This window comes from Monodon monoceros, unplaced genomic scaffold (genome assembly GCF_005190385.1).
Source record: "Monodon monoceros isolate NGI ecotype Baffin Bay Population unplaced genomic scaffold, NGI_Narwhal_1 Super_Scaffold_16, whole genome shotgun sequence".
Taxonomy (NCBI): Eukaryota; Metazoa; Chordata; class Mammalia; order Artiodactyla; family Monodontidae; genus Monodon; species Monodon monoceros.
Window position 1 is genome coordinate 91,720,482 of NW_021703772.1, and position 26,369 is coordinate 91,746,850.

Genomic DNA, 26,369 nt, shown 5'->3' on the forward strand with positions numbered 1-26,369 from the left:
GGTGAGTCTTACACTTGGACAGAATTACATAGAGCTAAGAGGAAAAGTGAGTAGAAATGGGAGATAAGCTTTTAGAATGACTTATTAACATTAGCAATGACAGCTATCATTTATTGAGGATTAATATAGCCACAGACTGTGGCATCTTTATATTATTTTTATGTGCTAATAATGTAAATATGATTATCACCATTTATAATCAGGACACTGGGATTCTGAGAATTTAATCTTGCTGGAGATCAAACAATAAATAAATGACTACAAATTTTAAGACATGTTTACCAGACCCCAATGCCCAGGCCCTTCTAACTGTGTCCTAAGACACTAAAGAGAGGTTCTCTAATTAGAGCAGATCGAAAGATGGGCCAGGAAAATACAGGTAACACTTTAAAAAATCTTAATTGTCTAAGGTGTATGTCTTTTGATCAGAGTTTTGAACTAACGCCAAGCTTACAGGGGTATATAAAGGAATACTTCAAGACTTCCTTGGTGGTGCAGTGGTTGAGAATCCGCCCGCCAATGCAGGGGACACAGGTTCGATCCCTGGTCCGGGAAGATCCCACATGCTGCGGAGCAACTAAGCCTGTGCACCACAACTACTGAGCCTGCGAGCTACAACTACTGAGCCCACACGCCACAACTACTGAAGCCTGTGTGCTCTAGGGTCCGTGTGCTGCAACTACTGAAGCCCATGTGCCTAGAGCCCATGCTCCACAACAAGAGAAGCCACCACAATGAGAAGCCCACACACCACAACGAAGAGTAGCCCCTGCTCGCCACAACTAGAGAAAGCCCATGTGCAGCAGTGAAGACCCAACGCAGCCAAAAAAAAAAAGAAGTGTACTTCTTGAGAAATATCTGGCAGTCCCATACATCTTTGTCAAGTTCAGTTGACTTTGTAGTCTCTATCTTGGGAGGCTGGAGGAAGAAAGTGCCACCAGTAAAGCTAGGAAAAAAAGAGAGAAAAGCCTCAGACTTTGACAAGTAAACCTGAAGCCATTCCATTTCTTCCTTCCAGGTCTGATGACTTAAATGAGACCTGGAATAAGAAGAAAAGAATCCAAGGGGAAAGACTGATCGATGACTTACAAAAGTTTTTAAAGAGCTGAAAGTTACCAAAAACAAAAATACAGAAGATCGAGGAGCAATTTAAGAGCAGTATTTACAGAGAGGAATTATAAGTGACGTGGGAAGACTCTGTACTAACACAATGAAAACTTCAGTAGGAAGGATTTTGGTCATCAGTGAAAATAGCTTTCTGAAAGTGAGCAGCATAAGAATTGCAATGTCTTGGAAGAAGAGGTTAGGCAGCATTCTTAAAAAAAAAAAAAAACACCTCAAGTTGTTTTATAATGGATTTAATATGACTAAGTGGGAAATCTAAGAGGAAAATGCAGTTTTCTCCTCCTTTATCTTTCAGAAGGTTCTACACTCATCCTTCTACTTTTAAGGTAGTGGTTTTCAAAGTGTGGTTTGTGGATACCTAGGGAGTGCTTGAGACACTTCCAGAGAGTCTATAGGTCAAAATTATTTTCATAATAATACAGATGTCATGTTTTAAAACTCTTAAGACATTTGTAACAATTCAAAAGCAATGGTGGGTAAAAATGCTGGTCCCTAAAATGAACCAAGGAGTGGCACAAAACTGTACTAGTTGTCATTGTATTCCTCACCACTACACACTGATTACACATCTTTATAATATTCTGCCTAATTTTAAATGCATGAAGCACTTCTACTGCATACTGAAGTCTGCTGGTTCTGTCGAGAAAACACACTTGTGAGACTGAGGCACAGGCTGAACTAGTTCCTTTGACCACAGAATAACACTTTCACTTAAAAGAATGTTTTGCAGACAAACTCTGGTTATATAGAGAGACTTATATATTTAGCAGACAATTTCTCAATAAATGGAGTCTGTCATTTTCAGTAAAACAGCTAAGTGTATTTGTTTGCAATGATAAAATTCAAGCTGTTAAGTGAGATTAAAATTTTGGAAAACTTGATTCTGTCACCATAAGCTTGGGAGCTTCCCAATACCTAAAGACTTTTCTGATAAGTGGCGATATTAATAAACATGAATTTTTGATACTATGTAGTGAAATAGGTCAACATTTCAGAATAACTCAATAGACAAATAAATTCCAAATGACCCATGCACGATGTTACAAAATCATGCATGGATTCAAGATTTGTTCAAAGTGCCAGGTAGCCCAATGGATTTTAATGTAACAGAGTAGAAAAAGTGGATTGTTATGATTTCAGATTTCACACTGCAACTAAACTTCGAAAACAACTACCACCTGTCAAGTTTGTGTATATTATCAAACACTATCCAAAGTTACCTAAAAAAGGTCTACTAAAATACTTTTCCTTTTTCTATCCGCATATCTGCGTAAGTCTGGAATTTCTTCATGTACTTCACTAAAGCAACCTATTACAAAAGGCTGAATGCAGAAGCAGATTGAGAATTCAGCTAAATTCTGTGATGCCAGGTATCAAAGAAATTTGCAAAAATCTAAAACAGTGCCTCTTTTTACAGCTATTTGCTTTGAAATATATAGTTATTTTTTAATAAATGTTAGCATGTAAGGGATTTCATTTTAATTACTTCTAAATAAAGTAATACTTTTTCAGTATCTTATTTTAAATTTAGAGAACAGTAAACATAAGAAGACACAACCCATATAAACAAAAGCTCTGTGAGATCCTCATTCCTTCTTGAGAGTCTAAAGGTTACTAAAACCAGAAAAGCTGAGCATCACTGGTTTAAGGGCGCTTTCCTAAAAGGCATTTTAGATGAACCTCTCCTAATTTCTTTCTTACTTCGACTGAAATAATTTAATAAGTGTTCCGCAAATCTCACACTCTGGCATTGCAACAAGCAATTAATAATCGTTAGCAGCCACTATGTATCACAAGCAAGGCACTACAATCTAGGCCGGAAGATGACTAAACCAAGGGCCTCAAACTCAAACACCTGCAGGCAAATACAAGGCATATGATATGAGTGATCTCCATCTGAAAACTAAGCCCTTTCCATTTTCTTGAAACTCTCTAAGTTATTTTTCTATCATTTACGTTGTTTTATGATAGAGACTTGAATTCCCAAATTAACGTTGTCATCTTAAAGGTACCCTAAGAAAGCAGTAGTGCAAGTCTCATCATAAATGGTCACTGACGGTACTGCCTTTTGGCTTTCCCCTCAGCACAGAGAAAGCTTCCCTGCCCTCCTCCAGCTGTACCCCTTCCGGATGGGAGAAGAGCCTGCGGAGACAGGCCCCTGGCTGGCAGCCTTCTCTCTGCCTCCTTCTAGAGTCTGTTGGATCACATTCCACAAACCCTGGACCCCAGAATTCTCTGCCAAATGAGTCTGAGCCGCCTTCGTGCCCCAGATCTGTCCTCCTGAGGAGTGGGGCTGCATCCCCACGTGAGTATGCCTAGGCCTGGGCATGGGGGTGTCTATCTGCAGCTTGTCCGAGGAACTAGGGTGTCTGGACAGAGTCGAGGCTGCCAGACCAGAAGCACAAACCACAGGCTGAAAATTGGATCTCCCAATGGCATCACATTCCACCTCAGAATTTTGAGAATCTCAAATCTGAACTTAGCCTTCTGGGCTGTGATGAAGGTATATTTGGTAAGGTCGGATGATAAAACATGTTTCATGGAACAGTTCTCTGCCTTGGTTTGTAACTTAATTATGGAAACAGAGGAAATGTGGGCGTCTTTTTGTCTTCTCTCCCCAGCTCACAGATATTCAGAGATGAACCTGGCTACTGATGCTTGGCCTAGGTGTAGGGGAGCACTGTGGGGAGAGAGAAGGAAGGTGGTCATTATACTGATAGAGTCTGTTTAAAGAGGACAGGCATTCTCACATTCACCTGAAACTGGCTAGATATTCTGATTTTAAAAAAGATTTTAGAAATCCAAATTTTCATGCAAATGTTTCTATTTTAAAAGTCTTGACAACTAATCAAAAGTATTAACACCTGGTAGCAAACACGGAACAGTCCAAATAACACTCTGGCATCTAGAGCTTGCCAACAGACCACCAGATTAGAAACTCTGGGCTTGAAGAAAGTTTGTAATATGGTGGGGTTTCCAAAGACTTTCTCCCGGAATGCTCACCAGCCTCATGATTAATAATGATGTGACTAATAATAGCTACTACTTAGAGAATGCCCAGTACAAAGCCAGGCATTATATTAGGACCACTGAACACATTCTCTCAACAGCATTCATACTTTCGAATGATTTTTTCATCTATGAAAAAATGTTTTGGAGTTCAGCCATCAATTTTCACCTAGCCAGTCTCCTTTATAGTAAGTCTTATCAAGAAATCTGTTTATGCTTTTGCATGGTGCCTTTACTGTAGCAAGGATAAAGTATGAGCATATAAGTTAGAACAATTTACTTGGTCTGTGGAGGGATTAAACTTTGGCACAAATTGTAATTAAGCGGATTAACCTCCTTCCCATATCGATTCCAAGCCTGTTATTCAGTAACAGATTCTGGGCAAGTGAAACCTGAACCCCTCTGAGCAAAAACTCTTCTGCTTCTATGCCAATAAAGTGTCATCTCCTGATTATGACTTCATTTACACCCTTTCCATAACTCCTTCAAATGTTATTCTGGATGGGCTATAAAGTAGTTAGTCAGAATAAATTAAAATTTGTACTTAGCACTAAAATGTAAATTAATTGTATGTTTTCTCCCAAATCTAACCATTTTAAACATCTGGTATATATATTTTAGTGATTCATTCACTCTAAGGGTGATAATTTTAGCAAGTTGTTAAAACTGCTTTTCACTTCCCCATCATAGCAGTCCAAGGGATGCAGCTAATGTGTCAGCATTGAAGCATCTCTTACAAACTCATTAGAAAAACAACTGGTCCACTTTGGTTCATCATAAAGTAAAATAGAGCAGAACGTTACCATCTGCCCACTGCCAACCACACAATGAAACCACTGGCCTTACTGTGAAGAAAGCTTAACGTTTTCACGAATCAAGGGCATTGAGTACAGAAGATTAATTTTTCCACTGTCATGTTTTATACTTTTGAATATCAATTTTCACCAGCTGTGAGAGCTTCTTTTGTAGCATCTGCTAGAAAGTAGAAAAAAATGTACAGCGATTGTACGTAAGCACAGCAATAGTTTTTTTGATGATTAAGGCCAACAGTATTATGGGAAATTCATGACTTGTAAAATATACAAATTATATAAGATTGAAAACGCTCATAACTTACTTTTAATTAAGTAATAAGCCAGAACAGATTTTTCTATAGTTTTGATGAATGTGCATTTCAAATGACAGGCAATAATTCATGCAAAGACTATCCCATACTGAGTTCAAGATGTCCATATTTCACTTTTACATTCCAAAGCTGTTTCAGTTCCTCTCTCTTAGTTCTTTGCTATTCTTATTTAGCATTAAATAGCTAACTTGACCAATTGTTCCCCCAGAATTATTCGGCATTTTAACTCGATTATCCTTCTGGTTTGATTTCCTAGACATAGAGGGCTTTAATTCCAATGCTTAAAATTCCAAGGAGAAAAAAACCATAATGCAGACAGGTCTATATTCAGGTCACCAAATGTTCCATTTTCATGGATTCTTTTCCCTTGACTTTACTGAATTTGTCATTTGTTTCAGCTTCATATAGACATGGCTTCAGTGATTACACATAGAAAAATCACCACTTTTTAAAAAGTGGACACAGTTAGCAATTCAGATTTTAACAAAAAGCTGCAATCTCCTTTAACCAAAAAGAGGAGAATGAACCATTCTGATATAGCAAAATGACTAAATTAAACTTTGCTTCTTACTCTAGATCCCAGGGCTTGATTCTGCTTGTCTAATTGCTAGTTCTAAGTGATAAATTCAAACACCATAATGAATCCATAAGGGCAGTAAATAATAAGGCTAAAAATGGAATCTGAACATAAAGTACCTAAATAGTTTAGTTAGGGCTTCTATAACAGAAATACCATAGACTGGGTGGCTTAGAAACAACAGAGACTTATGTCTCACAGTTTTGGGGGCTGGGAAGTCCAAGATCAAGGTGGTGGCAAGTTCAGTGTCTGGTGAGAGCCTACTTCCTGGTCCACAGACAGCCATCACTTCTGTTTCCTCGCTTGGAGAAAGGGTTTAGGGAGCTCTCTGGGGTGTCTTTTATAAGGGCACTAATTCCATTCATGAGAGTTCCACCCTCATGATCTAATCACCTTCCAAAGGCCCTATCTCCAAATGCTATCACATTGGGAATTAGATGTCAAAATATGTATGCTGGGTAGAAACAAACATTAAGCCTACAGCACTCGGCCTATTCTACAATGACTCATAATTTACTCAGAGCAAAGAATATTACAGTTTCACCATGTCAGAAATTCTATACACATATAAAAAATCCATTTGCCTCTAAAATATTTTTCTTTCCTTCTTTTTTTAATTGTTAGGGGAGCACATGGAATTTACTGACATGGTTGTGAGTGCTCAGTCCTTGGAAGAATTATGATGGCAGTAGAAAACAAGATGTTTACCTTCTAGCAGCCTAAAATTCTCAGGATGAACTAGGACAGACACACAAATAAGAAGAACATTACAGATAACTACATGGGTATGTACATATGAAACCACGCTCTAAGTGTCTGATGTCTCATTGTTTTGTATTTTCTAAGATTCCACCTGTACCTATTCTGAACGTATCATCCCTCAGGGTCTGTTAAAAATGTTTCCTAGCAGCTATATATCTAAACCTAAATCTATAAATCTCTTTAAATGAACAATTTCACTGAGATTTCTTTTCCATAAATATGAGCACTTATTTCACCTTCATACAAAATGATATTCAGCTCTACTTATTCCTGCCATCTACTATTGTCACCCACAAAACCAAATGGCACTGCAACACTGAATAGTCTATAGAAGGTTTACTTGGATCAAAACACTCTGGAGAAATCCAAAGGAGATATTAGACTTGGCTTCCTTCATTAGTGTTGTTGAGCCCTCCCCAGTACATGCATAATTCCAATATGACTTAAATTATTGATAAATAACCCAAGAAAATGTTGCATAGAGTAGAGAAAACAGGAGAGACACATGGTGTATGAATGTATTACTTATCTGATATTTAAGTCTGCTTGTTTATCATTTAGAGTGAGGCACTGGTAGGTTGGTTATGCCAAATAACTTGCAAAATGGAGCGATGTCCTTATCAAAAAAAAAAAAAAAGTGTCATGGAAGAGCCCTAGTCGAGGCAATTCATATCCTCATAGGGAAAGTATTAGGTCATATTTCTTAACACAATAGACTTTCAGATATTCAATTAAAAACACTACTTAATTTTTCCACCTTGATATAAGGCTGAAAATGTTACTTAAAACTAATTATACTCATCAAATTGAATGCCAAAAAGAGTTAAAATTAAGAGTATATGGTGGACATTTAGGTTGCTTCCATTAGGAAAATGTGTATGTATGTGCATAGATTATAAAGAAATAATTAGAAAGAAATAAGAATTGAGACTCTTGATATTCATTTCCATATATTTACTGTAATTATTTGAAGAGCATGAGGTTATCAATGCATTTCTTTTTCACATACATAAAATTAATAAATTTTCCAAAATTAAAAAAAAAAGAGTATATAATAGATATTTTCATTCACTCTTCAACATGCATTCCACCCCAGGTAATGTCTAGGAGAGAGCTGCCAGCTGGTGCACGTTAGCATCTCAAGGAATAATGTGTATACCAGCAAATTTGCCACCACCTGGAAGCTTGTTAAAATTACAGTCTCTTTGTCTGTCCCCCCAGACCTACTGAATCAGAGTCTGCATTTTAGTAAGCTCTGTTATGTAATTCATATGCACATGAAAGTTCGAGAAGCAGGGTCCTACCATACCAGGGTCTCCTATGTGGATTTCAGGGGAGCCTGAGACATTGCTAGCACCATCCCATGGAGACTAGGGTCGCAGACCATTCACTCCTGACATAAGTAGCTTTGAATACATTTTCCACTTTGCCAGATGAATATTATAGTTTTATATGTGTCATGAAGTTTAGAAAAGTTTTGGTTGGAAAATACTTGTTTGAGCTAACGAGTTTATCCCATGACTGCTTCCAGAGATTAGTTTAGGAATGGACACAAAATCCAACTTCAGTCATTGAGGTGTGAGGTGAAGTCCTTGCCGGGAGTGGGGGAAGTTCTGGGAAAACCGTACTGTTCCTAGGATTCCCCAAAGAGAGACACTCTCTTACTCTTTTGGTCATTGCTGCACCAGGAGGCTACGCCTGGCACTGCTGATTGTGCTAACATCCTGAGTTTCATCCTTCATTCTTCAGTTGGCTTCATGCCAACACTGATGACGGCGAAGCAGAGACTGAAAAAAACTATGTCCCTGATGACGTTGCTGAGCCACAGAACCAACCAACCCTGGAGCCCACATGATCACTGTGTTTCTTGTTATATGAGGTACCATTAATACTTTCAACCTACCCAATCCCTCACTCAAGTTTCTGGGAATGCAAGTTCCCAGTGGAAACTCTCAGAGGAGTGGCGTTGAAATGAGCTTCGGTAACTCCTCCTGGCACATCATTCATTCTTAGAAGTGTTGGCTGAATGAATGAATAATGGCACAGATGCAGAGAATTATAGTTGTCTTCCAAAACATTTACGATTACCCTAAATTCAATTTTGTTTTTACCTCTTCTCTTTTTGAAAGCTACCAAAGCTCATTAATAAATTACTGTTGCTTACAAGTCCCTGTCCATGTCATACACTCACATAATTTACCTGCCACATTAAATTTTTATATGTCTGTCCCAATGTCCCTAATTATACAGCATGAGGACATACATGTGAGATTTGTTGAATAACACGAAGAAAAATACATCCACTACCGTATCATACCACTCCAAACCATGGATCCATGCAGTATATTTTTCCACCTTTTCAGGGGTATTTTCACAGCCACCAGGTAAGTTCCCTCATACAGGAAAAGGAAGTTGTTGGAGGCCTCATGATCAGTTAAATCATCTCCCAAAAGAGGTCACCTGCTCATGGTAAAGGCCATTTGCCTTTAGTGGGCAGAGAGGTGAGGGGGGAGGATGTTGCAGGATGAGGTCAGAGGGCCCCCTACTTGTTTTCCTAAGTGAATAACACAGGGATAGAGCACATTCACATCACTGACATTTCTTATTGCACTTGTGTTCATTCGGACGGAAGAGGTGTTCAGATAGGAAAGGAACGACAGACAGGCAGGGTCCCTGTTCTAGGTGGTAATTAGGTGTCATGTCACCTCCCTGAGCTCCAGTTAGCTCATTTGCAAGATACTGCATTCAACAGTTCTCAACCCTAGCTGCACATCAGAATCACCTGAGGATTTTAAAAAAGATTGTTGGATACCATCAGCAAAAATTCTGATTTAGTTGGTCTGGGTGGGGAGGTAGGGAATGTAACACTTCTCTCTAGTAAATCAAATGGGCAGCCATGACTGAGAACTGGGAGACTAGATACCTTTAGGTTTTTTCCTAACCCGAACTATGATTGTCCTGGAACTCCTTAGTTGTGTTCAGACAGATACTCTTTTCTCATGCATGGAGAATGCTCCCTAAGAGTCTCACATGCCGGTCCCAGCCTGCTCTGCCTCCTCTTATATCTATTTTCAGGCCAACAAAACAGTATGTGGTAGTAGCCATAGAGAAAGGGATATAATATGCTGTACAACACCCGAAGGAAAAAATGAGGATATATGTAGGGTGGTTCTGAAGCCCGTTGAATTATCTTATTTCCAGCTCATGAATCGGGACGTGGTTTGGTCTCCGTACCCAGATTTCCTCTTTCCCATCACCTTGGTCCAGCATCCACAAAGGGCATGGGACCAGTTTCAAGGGAGAACAGATGAGACTACACAGCCAGATAAAGATAAATCTAGTTTTACCCCAAATGCAAACTACTCGAAATACACATTCCAGCGGCCGCTGGGCTGTAGTAACGTATGCTTTTATTGGAAAAAAGTGGACTTCTGGTTATGACATGGATTATACAGACTATATATAACCCCAGTTAAAAAAAACAAAAAATACTAACCAAGCAACTTCAATGCATCTTGGTACTGTAAATCACAGAGGGATGACACCAGTAGCAACCTTTCACTGTGCCCTGGTTAAATTCCAGCTGCCAGTATCTGGATCTGTGCCTATGAGCTTTTTCCAAAATAGAAGACTGCCTATGCTTAGCCCAAAGTGCATAGACTGAACATTCTCCTCTACGAGGGACTCTCAGAAATTTCCATACAAATAATCCAGTTTCCTGGCTCTTCGGGTCTGATCAAACCATGTGTTTTGCACAGTCTCCCAGAGTTTAGGCTTCCACAAGTTTAGGCTTCAGTGGCCACTATGGTACCTGGCATCGTAACACAGGTACCATATTGTTTCTTCCCTTCCCTGTGACACTTCTTATTCTACCCCAGTGGTGTGCCCTGCACTTGATAAACACAATTCTTGCTCTTGAATCCTATCTCAGGCTCTGCTTCTGGGAGAATCCAACCTAAGACAACACTATTGTCAGCTTTCAAGGTGCTCAACGAGAACTGGGCAGTACATCTGTTTTGGGGGGTGGTGTGGAGAGACAGCCAAAAAATAAAAGCAAGAGTAAATGAGGAAATCATATAGTAGGAAAAGCAGAGCTAAGTAAGTGTGAATGGAAGGAGTGAGGGTGGTCAGGGAGACAGAATACAGTACAGATGGTCCCTGACTGTAAACATAAAATAAAAATAAACATTTAACGCATCCGTATGGCTTTCACACCTCTTTTCATGGTGTCAGACAGGTCACATTTCAAGTCATTATCTAGAATTATGTACTAGCTATGTTTAGAAAGATCTGTGATAGTTTACAAGTGAAAATGAAACGCCAATTATCTATTGAAGTTGAAAATATGCATAGCCTATGACCTAGGAATTCAACTCTTAGGTCTGTATGCAACAGAAATGCACACATGTGAGCACCAAAGACACATACAAGAATGGCTGCAGCAGGGTTATCTGTAATAACCCCAAATTGGAAACAACCCAAATTTCCATCCATTAATGAGAACAGACAAAACGTTGTATATATAATCTAATAATGTGATATATACAAGGACACAACATAAAGCAATGGAAATGAACAAAACATTGCTATACATCGCAACACGGATAAATCTCACAAACATCATGCAGAGGAGAAAAAGGCAGACACAAAAGATTATAGTGCAGAATCCATTCATGTAAAGGTTTTTTTTAAAATGATAAAACGAATTTATCCTGTTAGAAATCTGGAGAGTAGCACTATTTGGTGAGAGGAAGGTGGTAGAGAAGGAGCTGGAGCTCAAAAGGAGGCACGTGAGATACTGATAAAGTATTATTTCTTGATGTGGGTAGTAATCGAATGGGAAGATTCGATTTGTGAGAAGTCATAGAGCTCTACCCATAATGATTTGTGTATCTTTCTGTTACACACCTTAATAAAAACATTTATATCCAAAGAATCACAAGTTGATAGAAAATTAGTTATAAACATGTAAACAGTTACATCCCTTTTTGCCACCAGGAAAAAAAATGCAATGCCAAATAAGATATTTAGAAATAAAATAAAGCAGACTTCCCATACAGGAAGCAGTGACAGTAGCTTTTCCTATATATATAAGCTGAGTGATTACACCTAAAATATTTGACTTCAAACATTCCAGTAGCTAAATATGAAAAGAAAAGCAATCTGTATAACTTAGGTCTAAAAGGTAATATAGATGAAAACAAACTGAACTGGAAACAGAAATTATGTGTTAGAGACCACGGAAACATAATCCTAACATTTATCAAGTACTTAACTATTTGCCAGAAACATTATTTTCATTTTATATTAATTAATACAATAATCTTATAAGGTAGTTGTTATCGTTATACCCATTTGACAGAACATGAAACTGAGACTCAATCTGACAGAACATGAAACTGAGACTCAATAAGGTTACATAATTTTCTCATGTTCTCACAGCTAGAAGATGGCAGGGTAGCATTTGACCTCAGACCTGAATGACTCTTAACCCATTATACACATCAGTGGGTAAAGTTGGTCAAGTAATTACACCCCTCTAAGCCTTAGTCTCCTCCTCTACAAAATGGGAGGTTCCTCCCAGACTTGCTTTGAGTAGCAAAGAACTAGTGGTTGTATTCATCGTTGATATTAGAAAGGGCAGGTTAAGTCAACTGCAGATAAATTCTTTTCCAGAGCTGACTTCAGCAAAAATGGTAGCCTCAGTGACAAGACTCTCAAATCAGCAGTGTTCCTCAATTTGCCTGATCAGAAAAAGGAGCAAAGACAAAGCTTTGTTAACAAATACACTTTCCTGAACTTACTCAGAGCAGGAGCCTGGGAAACTGTTTTTATACCAATTTTTCCCCCACCCATATGGTGATTTTTCTACTCTTATGATCAGTAAAGGTTATGAAGCAATACTCTATATTCCAAAAGATTTAGATAAGCTTCTCAGGGAGACTCTTTTTATATGGACTCTTAAGTCATACAGAAAAATTAAATCATGATTCAACAAGTGCTTTTCTGCAGGGATCTATCACAGGACCTAGTCAGGACCTAGGTAACTTGCTTTCTGGTAATTTAATAGTGGGATAAAGCTTGAAAAATCTAAAGGGTATAAACTTGCAATTAGTAGATAAATAAGTCCTGGAGATCTAACGCACAGCATAGTGATTATAGTCAACAACACTGTATTATAAATTTCCAAGCGGCTAAGAGACTAGGTCTTAATTATTATCACCACAAAAAGGAAATGACGATTATGTGATGTGAGAGGTGTTTTAACTAATGCTATGGTGGTACTCATATTACAATATATAAATGTATAAAAATCCACACAGTGTACATCTTAAACGTACACAGTGTTATATGTCAATTATATCTCAATAAAAAAAGATCTAGAGAATGAACATGCCATTTAGAATCTTTCTTTTAAAGAAGTCTTAAGCAAGTTATTTTTAGAAGGTGCTACGCTCCCATCAATACATGGTTTAACATTCTAAATGCTTGTGGTTAAAGTCAGAGCCCTATCTCTTTAATGCATGAGAGGAGGAAGGAAGTTTCCATTTCGCATTCAAAGGTTAAAAGACAGGATTATTCAGGAAAGATCTGAAAAGTAGGTTCTGTCAATATTTTTTTCGAGAAAAGTACATAAACACTTCTACTTGAAGTCCCTGGTTAAGAAGATAGTTTTGCAAAATTTCCAATACAGATGATGTGATTTCCTGCTGAGGCTGATGTTATATATTATAATATTTCAGAACTTCAGGAGTTCAGAGGCTAGGGATAATATGAGGTATGACAGCACATTGAAAGGGTTCCAAAGACAAAATCTGACAAAATTTGCCTGTTTCACAATTTTATAGCTGTCTCCTGCCAATCCTGGAAACCCTGCCTAGGGACAGCATTAGGGACATTTGCCAAGCCAGCTTAGCAGAGAACGTTCTAGAGGTACCTCTTGCATAACAACTAAAAATGAGTTTGAATATGTGCAGAGTAGCAATACCCAGGATAAAAAAAAAACACAGTAAAAGACAAGAGAGAGTGGACAACAGGTAGGGGAAAATTGGTTCTCATGAGTGACTCTGGTAGTTCTCAAGAAAAATGATCAAAGTTGCAAAAGATTTCAACAAGCATGAGGGGTAGTCCTATGATCAAGAATAGGGTATGTGTAGACACAAGTGTGGCGGAGAGGAATCTCTTGAGAAGAAAACATAATTTGTTTGCTTGGAAATGGTGACAGGGCAGGAACAAAAAAGAAAAACTGCCTCTCCTGCAGGCTCCACGCAGCTCAGTTAGTGCAATGTCACAACTTGAGAGCACGGTGTTTGCGTTGGCAGACAGGCATAAAGGGTATGAATGGATGAACACCAGCCTTTAGAAGTCATTTCACTCTGCCTCTGAGATGGGGTGTGGTGTATAATAATCAGTATAATAATTTGCTATCATAATTAGTATGTTGGCGAGAAGTAAAACGTTTTAGGAGTATCTGCCTTTATTAAATCCTCCCAAGTAACCCTGAAGAATAAATCACTCTGCATCTCTTAATTTTATGACATATGATATTTCATAATTAAAACAAGTTCTTCTCAAAGGTGCAGTCACCAACCCCTACTTCCCGACACAAGAACGGTACACCTGAACGTGCTTCGTCATGGATAACTGTGGGCTTTTCCGTATTAACGCCCAAGATGATGACCTCTAGCTCCATTATGGTCTGGAGCTCCTGCCAAAGTGCTATGTCCAAGGTGAGCAGGACTCTGCCAGGAATGATCTGGACTAGGTTAGGACGAGTGCAAGTCGGGCAGGTCCAAAAGAAGCAAGAGGCCAAAATTGGTGAAATCAAATTAAACTTTTTTTTTTTTTTTTTGCAGTACGCGGGCCTCTCACCGTTGTGGCCTCTCCCGCTGCGGAGCACAGGCTCCGGACGCGCAGGCTCAGCGGCCATGGCTCACGGGCCCAGCCGCTCTGCGGCATGTGGGATCTTCCCGCACCGGGGCACGAACCCGTGTCCCCTGCATCGGCAGGCGGACTCTCAACCACTGCGCCACCAGGGAAGCCCCAAATTAAACTTTAAGTGAGCCATATTGTTCCGGGTAAACAAACATTCAGTTTGAATGACAGTTATCCTCTTTCCACATCCTAAAATGCTATTAATAATTAATGAAGCAGTATCAAAATGAGCATAAGATACTTCTCTATAGAAAATTTTCTCATCCAAAGCCACCTTATAAGGGAGAAATGATCTCGCGAAAATATACCTGTTTATCTTTGGAAAGAAAGTATTCTTTAAAATAGTATTACCCTGCTATGGAAAAGAAAAAGCACTATACTCATTATTTCCAAATTCAGGCCACTTCTCTTTGTAGAGAAGACACACCTTTAAAATAGCAGGTGTTTCTAGAAAACCCATATATTTAATTTATATCCACTCGTTCAGTTGCAAGCACAATCAAAACTCTTTCAAAATTGTGTTTAAATAGATGCATTTTAAAAAGCAGAGAATGAACCTCACTGCCAGATTTTTATTCCAGCACATGGGACACACAAATGTGCAACATATAAACAACATAGAATTTCCTGGCACTCCCTTGCCTTCAATTGTGTAAAGAACTCATAAAGGGAAATGTAAGTCCAATGGAGCTTTAATGTCCCTATATTTAATCTTCTATTAAGCAGAACTCCACAAGGAAAAAGATAGCAAAAAGATACAGTACAAGTGCACTTAAATCCACTCACCACATTATAGACTATAAAAAATTAAAATACATTATGTATTAGATTATGCACAGCGTAGTCAAGGGTATCAGTCAACTGACCTGATAATTCAATAAACTATTTAGCAGTTTTCCAACTAAATAAACGCTTTGGGTCAGCTGCATGCTCGAGCTATTTATCATCACAAATCTACTTAGCAGAAAGCCACCAAAGTACTGCTGTCACTTTGGCACTTCTGGAGAAAGAGCTATCGTGTTGCTAGGTTTTAGTTTAAAAGGGAGGTTTTTTTATGAGAGATTATAAATATTGATTTCACAAACAGATTCAGAGCAGTTTATGAGCTTGTGTAGGTACTACCAACCTTTTCATTTATATCACTGAGTTAGATTTCAGTGGGGATGCAGACACCCAGGATTTTTCAGGCAAATCATGAAAAACTCTTTGGGCAGTAATAATGTGGAGGTTCTCTTTTCTTTCTTCTAGAAGAGCTCATGTGTTTTGACAATTCGAATGACAAATTGCAGCTTAAGAGACCAGAGTTCTAAAATATTTTTTCTTTCTATGGAGCTAGCCACACACTCATCCAGAGAGGTTTCTTTTCAGCTAAAGCATCCAATGAATATAATTTGACAATCCACAGGATGGTGTACCAGGAGCTAGAATGAGTTACAAAAGTAGAAAGACACCCTTTGCCCTCAGAAAGACCTCATGTTCTAAAGAGAAGCAAAGGAGAAGAATGATTAAGTACATGCAGGTATACTAACATTTACATAGTATATGCATAATATATATATACACATAAGAAAGTTCTTTCTTTTCTTTTTTTTTTTTTTACAAACAGTATGTTAGACTCAATATGCCATATACTGAATTTTCCTCATTCACAGGTATTAAAGGTATGTACTTCTCTTACTGCTATAATTTGGTTACATTTTTTGTAAGCTCTTACTTATGGGTGAATGGATGAGAGAGGATTAATCCGGTTCCAAAAATAGAAAAATAAATCTAGACCTAAAAACCAGTTGGAAAGGAGACCAATAACCTAAGGCCAGTAGTAAAATTGAACTTTAAAAAACAGCCTCAGTGGGTGTACCTCTCACTAGATCATATTTCCAGCTTCGGGAAACAAATAGTGAGCTCTTCTAAAGAAGAATTGCCATAAATAATAGAAGCTGAGGAATATTTCCTAAATCACGAAGATTCCTGACAACCCAATTTATATTCAGATGAATTAAGAAAATATGGATATCTTCAACAATTTCAATATATAACACACACACACAAAGGGGATTCTACCATGTATAAGAGCAAATACATAATGAAGTCCACAGATAGCTTTCCACAAATATACTTACAGGTAAAAGTGTGCTTTCTTTAGAAAAGGAAGGGCTCTGGGGACAATTTCCTTTAAATTTAGGATTTTTTACAATAGCATTTTTCCTTGACATTCACAGACTTACAAGTGAGACGGAGGGCTTATGATTTACTGTCTTGATCAATTAACTTATGTTAAAACGTAAAGTATGGATTGGGGTGAAGTTTTCCAATTCAAGTTTAAGCCACATACATTCTAGATACCTGAAACCTCTTTACATCAGAATATATGCTACACTAAATTTGATTTCTGATAATTAATCCCAGGATTCACTTCTGAGCATCACAACAAATGTCTTTGGAATGCTACAATTTCCTTCCCGAACTCAAAAGCTAGAAACAGCTCCTGCAGACAAACCCACCCCCGCTTAGTTTTCACATATGGGATTTATCTAAATTAGTCTTGAACTTGGGCTTAATTTCCAGCATGTACTACTTCTTAAGGTTACAAGTTTTATATGTCAATTAAGTGTTTAGAACAAGTTTTCTTTAAGTCATAACAGGCTTACAAGTACCCTTATCTTACGCATACTCTCAAATTTGATAGGCACATTTCCATGCATTTGCCTATACACACTGAGAATACAGTTTTAGTGTCTGTGCTCCAATGAAGTCCTTTTACTCACTTGATAATTTCCTAGTTCATAAAATTAGCATATTAAAATTAGTGTTTAACGCTAGTGCTATAAAGGCTCAGGTTTCATTTGTGTTGAGGAGAGAGAAGAATTTTCATACATTATTTATAACTATAAAAGCTTAGTAGTCATTTCCCTTTTTAAATGCCTGGAAAATCCCCTAGGGAAGGTCAAATAGCCTTCGTACCTTCATATGAGTATTCATTTGAAAGTTCTTCTCTTGACCATCAACCTGTATTATTCCTTTCTTCATAATGAAGAGGCTTCTCTCCTCAGACTCTCTCTGCTCTGATTATTTCTCTCCTGTTTTCATTAATCATATCCCACTTTTCCCTTCCCCAAACTACTGTACTTGTGAAGTTTGTTTTGGCAACCTTTATGTTGATTTTACAATCCTCTGCATCATTTTTTTCCCAATATGCTTTATATCTGCTTTGAAGGAAGCAACCAGGGTCATCACTCTATCCCACGTAACCTTAAAAAACAAGACTCGCCTAATACTATGCCCTGTCTTGGAACATAAATATTTTTTGCCAGTATGATAATTTTTCATTTTCAGTGAGTTATGTGCCTTTTATCAAAATTTAGGAAAAAAAAACAGCTAGAGATGTCAGTCTTAAAATGACAAATGGTATCTACATACAAGCAGTACTAGATACACTATTCAAATTAATTAACAACAGATGCGTGGATTTCCCTTCCATTAAACAACCTGTATAGAAAGTCTAATCAAAATGGAGTTAAGAGGGCAGAAATGAACACAATAGAATTAGGAATAGAAGCCTGTGTAGCTATTTTCTTAAAAGTTTCGGAGTCACAAAGAATCTACAGACCCATATAAGACACAATTCACCTCTCTAAGAATAAAGAACTTTTCACAATCATCATCTTGTACTCCACCTATTGAATTGATTACAATGTATATATCAGTGCTAATATAATAACAGTATGCAATCGTGGGAGAAATTTTAGTTCTTTATTATAATTCTTAATTAAATCTTAGACTCCATTATGTAGGTAAGGCCAACTGAAATACTCTAATCAACTTTGATTGCTCAAGATGGCAATTTTATTAGATATCTACATGGAAGAGTATCCTTTAGGGTTCCATTTATGAAAACAGCTTTGATCTTGGGGGGGAAAGGTAGAGAAATAGCTCAGAAGAGACATGAAGAGCTGTGGAAACACTGATAAGATTAGGAACAAAGAAAATTAGTATGAAGAGTTAGGCGTGGGAAAATTAGGACACCATTTTTGGAGTATGTGCATGAGACCATTAATTGTATCTATAGCCATAAAGTAATTGACATTCTCCCAACATTATGACACACACACACACCTTTCATAATATCATGATTAATCAAATGACATTTCAAGGTAATTTAAAAACCAACTGGATTTAATTTTTGTAAACATTATTATTTCTAATATTACCAAGTCGTTCTCGGCATTGCCTAGAAGTGGGCAAGGCTTCTCTTCCTAATTCTATTATATTAATTTGTACCCTCTTATCCACTCTTCTGAACTTGTAATAACTTTTTGCGAGCTACTTATAACAAGATGATGACTTCAATCTCAACAGGAAATAATAAAGGAGATACTTTTTCAGCTTTGTATTTGTTGCTTCATGCACTTTACCTGATTCTTGAGATCCAGTTTGGGACATGGGCGACCTCCATTGTATGGTTTTTCTTTCAGCCATTTGGATCGAATTCTCACTCCAACACAAGATGAACTGCAAGACCCCCAACTAGACCAATCACTTAACTTGCAATCAAATGGACAGGGGATGACACATTCTTCTTGAATATAACCTGAAAGAAAAAGATTTAAAAGAATGGAGGAAAGTCTGATCAAAATATACTAATCAAGCTTACTTTCTGTTTCTATTATCACAGATCAGACTGCCTAACAATACTGCTGCAAAGGTTTCAATAAACAGACAAAAGATTTCAGAGACAGATACATATGATTATTTCTGCATTCCAAATTTGTGCCATCTTTCTCCTTCATAGACAATTCTGGGATTGAGGAAGCAGGGAAAAGTGCACAGCAAGTCTTGCTATCTGATAAAAGGAAAATGAAGAAAGAAGAAATGAAGCAGCTCAGGGCTAATGATGATACCATCTCCCTCCAATGGACCTACAATTCCCTGTCTGGGAATAGAGAGCATAATAGCGTCAATCTTAGTGCCTGTGATCTGCAAGGCTTTCACAAAGATTCCTTTTTTAAAATAAAGCAAGATTATTTTTTTAATTGAAGTGTAGTTGATTTACAATGTTGTACAGCAAAGTGACTGAGTTATACATATATGTATATATATATATACACACACACACATATTCTTTTTTTATATTCTTTTCCATTATGGTTTATCTTAGGAGATAGGATACAGTTTCCTGTGCTATACAGTAGGACCTTGTTGTTTATCCATTCTGACTGTAATAGTTTGCATCTACCAACTGTAAACTCCCTGTACATCCCTCTCCCCCTACCCCTTGGCAACCACAAGTCTGATCTCTATGTCTGTGAGTCTGTTTCTGTATTGTAGATAGGTTAATTTGTGCCATATTTTAGATTCCACATATAAGTGATACCATATGGTATTTGTCTTTCTCTGTCTGAGTTACTTCACTTAGTATGAAAATCTCTAGTTGCATCCATGCTGCTGCAAATGGCATTATATCATTCTTTTTTACGGCTGAGTTGTATTCTATTGTATATATGTACCACATCATCTTTATCCATTCATCTGTTGATGGACATTTAGGTTGTTTCCCTGTCTTGGCTACTGTAAATAGTGCAGCAATGAACATTGGGGTGCACGTATCTTTTTGAAGTATGGATTTCTCCATATATATGCCCAAAAGTGGGATTGCTGGATCATACAGTAGTTCTATATTTAGTTTTCTGAGGAACCTCCATACTGTTTTCCATAGTGACTGCACCAACTTACATTCCCACCAACAGCGCAGGAGGTTTCCCTTTTCTCCGCACCCTCTCTAGCATTTGTTACTTGTAGACTTTTTAATGATGGTCATTCTGACCAGTGTGAAGTGGTACCTCTTTATAGTTTTGATTTGCATTTCTCTAATCATTAGTGATGTTGAGCATATTTTTATGTGCCTACTGGCCATCTGTATGGCTTCTTTGGACATCACAAAGAAAGATCTTGATTCTCACTTCTGTGTAGTGTGACTTAGAGGTGGGAGGAGGACAAAGAGTGGACCACAGACGAGGAAGAGCAGGATATTATCGAAAGAAGAAAGAGGAATAGTGAAAAGTTGTATATGAGATATTGGACTGGAATCAAGAGGTGTGGGTTGAAATACAGATGCAGATGTTCTGGCTTTGCTAGCTCTTGCTCCTGTCCTCAGCCCACTTCTTGCTACAGTCTTTCTCTGGATGGTTAACTGTCACCTCCACCGATCGCTCCCAAACATGTATTTCCAATTCCCATCTCTTTACTAATTTCTATGCCACCTACTGATCCACTCTAATTGGGTGCCCAAATACCCCCAAATTCAACATGTCTAAAACTGAGGCCACCAGTTTCCTCCTAAAACATTCTGATTCTCTTATATTCCTCACCTTAATCAACTGCAACATATCTGACTCCTGTACGCTGGTGTATATGAGTGTATAATCTCTTCCCTTTGAGTTTGGGCAAGATCTGTGAATATGATAGGAAGTCAGCCCCACGATTAGGTTATGGTATGTGGCAAAGGGGAAGGGAATGCACAGATACTATTAACATGCCAAATCATTGATTGTGAGTTAACCAAAAGGGAGATGGCCCTGGCTGGGCCTGAATTAACCAGGTAAAAACCCTTAAAAGAGAGACTGGGCCCTTTTTGTGGAGAAGGAAACTCTCCTGCTGGCCTTGAAGAAGCAAACAGCCATGCCATAAAATGCCTATGGTGTGGCCACAGGGTAGGGGACTGCAAGCAGCCTCTAGGGCCCGAGGGCAGCCCTTGGCTGTTAGCTAGTAAGAAAACGGGGGTCTCAGCCTTATAGGTGCATGAAGAGGAATTCTGCCAACAATTCCAAGGGAGATTGGAAGAGGAGCTTTCCCCAGTCACACCTCTGCTGAGACCTGACTCTTGGTTCACATCTTGGTTATAGCCTGGTGAGACTCTTAAGCGGAGAATTTAGAGAGGCCATGGCTGTACTCTTGACTCATGGAAACAGTGAGATAATAAATGTTTTGAATGGCTAGGTCGACAGTAATTTGTTATGCAGCAATTTAAAACTAGCAAATTATCCAAAGTAAAAAAAAATCTCCCAGTTACCTTAGACCAGCCTTCATCATTTTACACATATATTAATGGGTGTAATAAGCTCTTATGCTGAAGCATCACAACTATGTCCCCTACTCTATAATTCTTTTGCTCGTCCCTGGTTCAAGATCATACTCTTTCTGGCCCAGAATGCTGAAATATTCTCTCCACTAGTCTCCCTTTCTCCTAATCATTCTCTTTTGGTATTGGTTAGTCGCTCTGAGGAAAAAGTTACCTTTCTAGAATAAATGATAATTTACACTATCCCTTTTTAAACCCTTTGCTGATTCTCCATTGCCTTGAAGATAAAGTGACCACCACTTTGCAAAAACTGGAAGATTCTTTATAAGAGGCTCTAAACAAGGGTTTTCAACTTTGGCTGTAAAATATGTTCCCATTGCCCAGGATATGCTATGGACTAATTCAACCAAATCTCAGAGGACGGGACCTAGGCAATGGTAGTTTTCAAAGATCCCCAGAGAATTCTAATGTGTAATCAAGTCCAAGAACCACCTCCCTAACTTGTTTTCCTCCTTCCCTTCCCCCTCCTATATCTTGAAATCTTTGCACATAGACTACTTCATCTTCTGCAATAATATTTATGCCTTTCCTCATGAAAAACTCTGCCCTTTCTCTATCCAGTTTAGCCTTCATTACTACAATGACTCTCTGGCCAGTAAAGTAGACCATCTGGCCCCGTTGCTCCTTCTGCCACGCCGGTCTGGCAAAACTTCAGAGCTAGATTGGTCCAGCTGTTTCCCTACTCTGTTCTGAATGCTGGACATCAAGTGGAGACTAAGGCACTGCTAATGCCACACACTGCCTGGTGATTCTTCTGAGCTTTCTTCTCACTCCCATTCCACTTCACAGCTTTTTCAAACCTTCTCTACCTATCTTCAAACTTCTTAGATCTCACCTCTTCTTTCCCAGAAAAAAATAGAAAGAGATGAATAAGAAGAACTCCTTCAATTTCCTATGAATATATCTGTATGAATTTCCATATCTTCTTCTATCTTCATATCATGATGGAAAAGGCACTCATTTTCTTATATAAGGCCCATTTTCACCACTTGCTATCTCTCCAAGCTCTCTCACTCTCTCTCATTTTATAGTTATATTTCTCTTACATTAATAGTAGAATGACTTTACAGTATCTAAATAATACTCATTGACAAGAGAGAGTACATCAAACACCTAAGTCACCAGGAAGGATCTTTCTAAGGTTGAAAAAAAAAAAAAGTCTATTTGAGATTGTTAAAAATTCTCTATTGTTTACCATAGTTACAATTCTACAGTCCTTTCTAAGGAGGTTTGACAGTTAATTCAGTATTAGGTATATAATAAATGCTAACTGTAGGATTAAATATAGGCCACAGGCATTACTTAGTTTTACAGAGAAACTGAGTCACAAAATGATTCCATTTGCTACTGAATGAAAACAGCAGCACTAGTCATTAAGCAGAATTAACTCTCATGGTGTAAATGCTTCAAGTATGAAATTTCAGGAGACTTCATATAAATAACTTGTAAATATCTGAGGGCCTATTTAGATCCTATTTTAAAGCAGATTTTGAATCAGATGGCCTTTTAATTTAATGAGATTTTAAATCATTTTCATATATACTTGCATACTGATGGATTTTAATTAGAGCGCCTCTTAGCAATACTGTTCTCTTTTTATTCCCTATGATAAGACATAAAGCCAGAGGATCTCTATGAAAGTCAAGGTCATAAATTCAGTGAGTATAAAATAATTCTGAAATTCAACAGGTCTAAGCAACAGTGACATTTATTTTTCAGAAAAGTTATTTTCATGCTAGAGTATACCCCAAAGGAAAGCCCATAGTGAGAACCATTAATAACTGCATATTCTTATACCTATCTCATAATGGAACGGATCAGTTCTACCCACATACTTAATACTTACAACTGTTGGAAGCAGAGTATGACCAAATGTGACTACCTACAAGGTTAACCTCCCGTAAGAGAATTCCAATTCCTGACTATGGAAACTTCACTAATGTTTTAAAAACTCATTTACATAAAATATACCACAGACTAGCTGAACTGGCAACATTCAGAAATCTAAATCTAGCTTCAATGAAAGAAGCAATTTTCCTACTGAAAATATTTGATGCTATAATTTATATGCAGAATACACTGCTTGGACCATCATATTACTTAGCCTGGGGATGCTTTCATGTTCTATTTTAGTTATCTGTATGCATATGAAATTCAGTAGGAAGTAGTCATTACAGAATTATCAATAAAGAATGCATCCAACATGGTGATTCTGTAAGCCATATACATTGTACATAGTAGCTGTTCAAAAAGGATCTGTTGATACTATAGATGAAGATGAACTAAATAGAATCCACTAATAGAGTCTCTATGTTATAACTGGAGGAATTTATTGAATGACTTACACCCAATAGGGCTGAAGCCCAGGAACGTGGCTTCAGTCTATATAACTAACCCCCAAATATTGCTCCAATAGACGTAGGTGAAAACACTGCTCTCTTAACGCAGTGGTCCCATTGCTGAAACCACTTCCCAGGATAGTACCTGCTGTGCATTTTTTTCTCTGGCATTCAAGTACTAACATCTCCCCTGCTCCCCTGCTCCTCCCCCTGCCCCAGTAAGATCTTGTTTTGGAAGACGTGAAAGGAGATATCGATGACATTAAGCCTGAGGAAATAACCTAGGTTAATTTACTTATATTTTCCTACTGTGTAAAGTAATGGCAAACATCCTCCTAGACAGCGAATGCTCTATTTACTGACACTTTGCTGAAATAATGAAAACATACTACCAAAAATAAAATCAGGAAAAGATAAAGAAAATGCTGATCACCTCCTTCCCTAGTTCAAAGTGAAGATCTGGGAGAACTTTGTGAGTTAAAATGATATCATGTCTTCATTTGTCAATATTTAAAGATTTATTATTTTAATTTATACATTTTAGTTCTACTATTTATCTAGTAACATGTACTATACTTAAAAGTGTCTGATGACTTAAGTCAGAGTGGTTTAAAGTAGATATCCTTTAGGAGAGGTGGGAAAAGTATGGGGGCCGATGTTTTGATATTGTCACAAGAAAGAATTTGAGAAATTAGACCAGTACTTTGCCATTGTTCTCAAGGGAAACACTAACTGTTAAATATTTATTTAAAATCTCAATCCATTAGTGTGTGGCTATGTAGTGCAAACTCAATAAGGTTGCCAGCTTGCTTTGGTGAATTTATATTTTGGCCTGGGAATACCGCTTATGAACAGCAGTTACATCCTTTCAAAGATACAGTCTTTCAAAGATGGGTCCAACCTTGTTTGGGCTTCTGTGGGGCCTGAGAGGGGAGCGCTAGAAAGCACCTTAGTTATCATTATCTCTTCCTTTAAAATTTTGAGTTATTAAAAGAATATTTTTGAAAATACTCCCTACTCGTAGAAAAATACCTTTACTACATATATAAGAACGCATCAGCAAAGACTCTCTGATATTAACCATTATAAAATGATGGTTATGGTATTGCAGATAACAAAATACCTTATTTGGGACCCACAACCTAATCAGATACCTGAATACAGCTGAATGAGAAGTTGCACAAAGTTCAAACAGTCACATTAAGGAGAAAGTTTTCCTGGATTCCTTAAAACTCAAATATTTCACAGCATAATTATGTATTAAAGTTTATTACATCTACCAGAAAAAATCATCTAAGTGTCAACCGGTTTTCTTAATTAACAATATAATTTACTGGTGAACTTTTAGATGATGAGCTATTCAAAGTCATCAAGGCCAAAAGCTTCATTTTACAGACTGGTCAGAATTAGAAAGGGATCTTGAATCCAGACTTGACGGAGATACACAGCTCACTATCAAGTAGAAAAAAATCATCATTATGACCTCAGAATGTTCTCTTTAGTGCTGGAGTGACAAAGTAGATAATCAACCCTGGCCTTAAAGAAATTCATATTTTGCTAGAGAGCAGTCTTATAAATAAGAAAAAAAATGGTATATAATAAATGACATATTAAATGATACAAATACTATATACAAATTATACAACAATCTGAGGTAACAAATGGATTCTGGCTTCAATTTTCTAAGTATTTCATGTGAAAATACTTATTGGCAAATTTGTGCAGTAGACACAGGCTTTTGACTAATTGCTTAACCTGGTTCACTTGCTCTAACTAAATGTATCAGTGTCAATTTAATCAATCAACCAAATCATATAAAGAACTGATCTTTTAAATTGAATTGGCCAGGCAATTTAATCAAGAAGGTATCTGCAGCTGTTCATATAGACAGAGTTTCAGCATTTACAGCCTCGTGTCTGGTTCCTCCAGGCAGACAAAAGAGATATTTTGCTCTTAGAAGATATTAAGGATGTTAGGGACAAATGAGATGCTAGACACAGAATCATTTGAACTGTTCAATTAGGGCTGTATGTATCAGTTTTTAGCATTACTGCAAATAAATGCTGTTAAAATTTAAGTGACTGAACGCTTTAAGCACATAATAAACTTGGCATTTGAAACACTACAAAGATACAGATTGTTGACAACATAATATTACTGGGTAATTTGCAGAACTGTGGCTGCAAGAGCCTGTATTAAGTTCTCTCATGATATCTCCTTGCCCTGAGAAAATCTTGACTTAAATTACAACAGACATTCTATAGTTTATATTTCCTTCCAAAGCTCTGAAAGCTGATCTCAGAGCATGTCTGAGTCAGCGCTATTCTCCTCACGTTGTCAGTGCTGTTCTCCAAATATTTT

General features: G+C 37.6%; 1 protein-coding gene across 2 annotated transcripts in view; it reads right to left on the reverse strand.

Moving 5' to 3' along the window:
- THSD7B (thrombospondin type 1 domain containing 7B) overlaps positions 1–26,369 on the reverse strand; it is a 975,661-nt gene that overhangs the window by 187,099 nt on the left and 762,193 nt on the right. For both annotated transcript variants that reach the window (XM_029224675.1, XM_029224674.1), the window contains one exon: positions 18,947–19,122. In XM_029224675.1, coding sequence (XP_029080508.1) covers positions 18,947–19,122 — 176 coding nt within the window. The remainder of the gene's footprint in view (positions 1–18,946; positions 19,123–26,369) is intronic.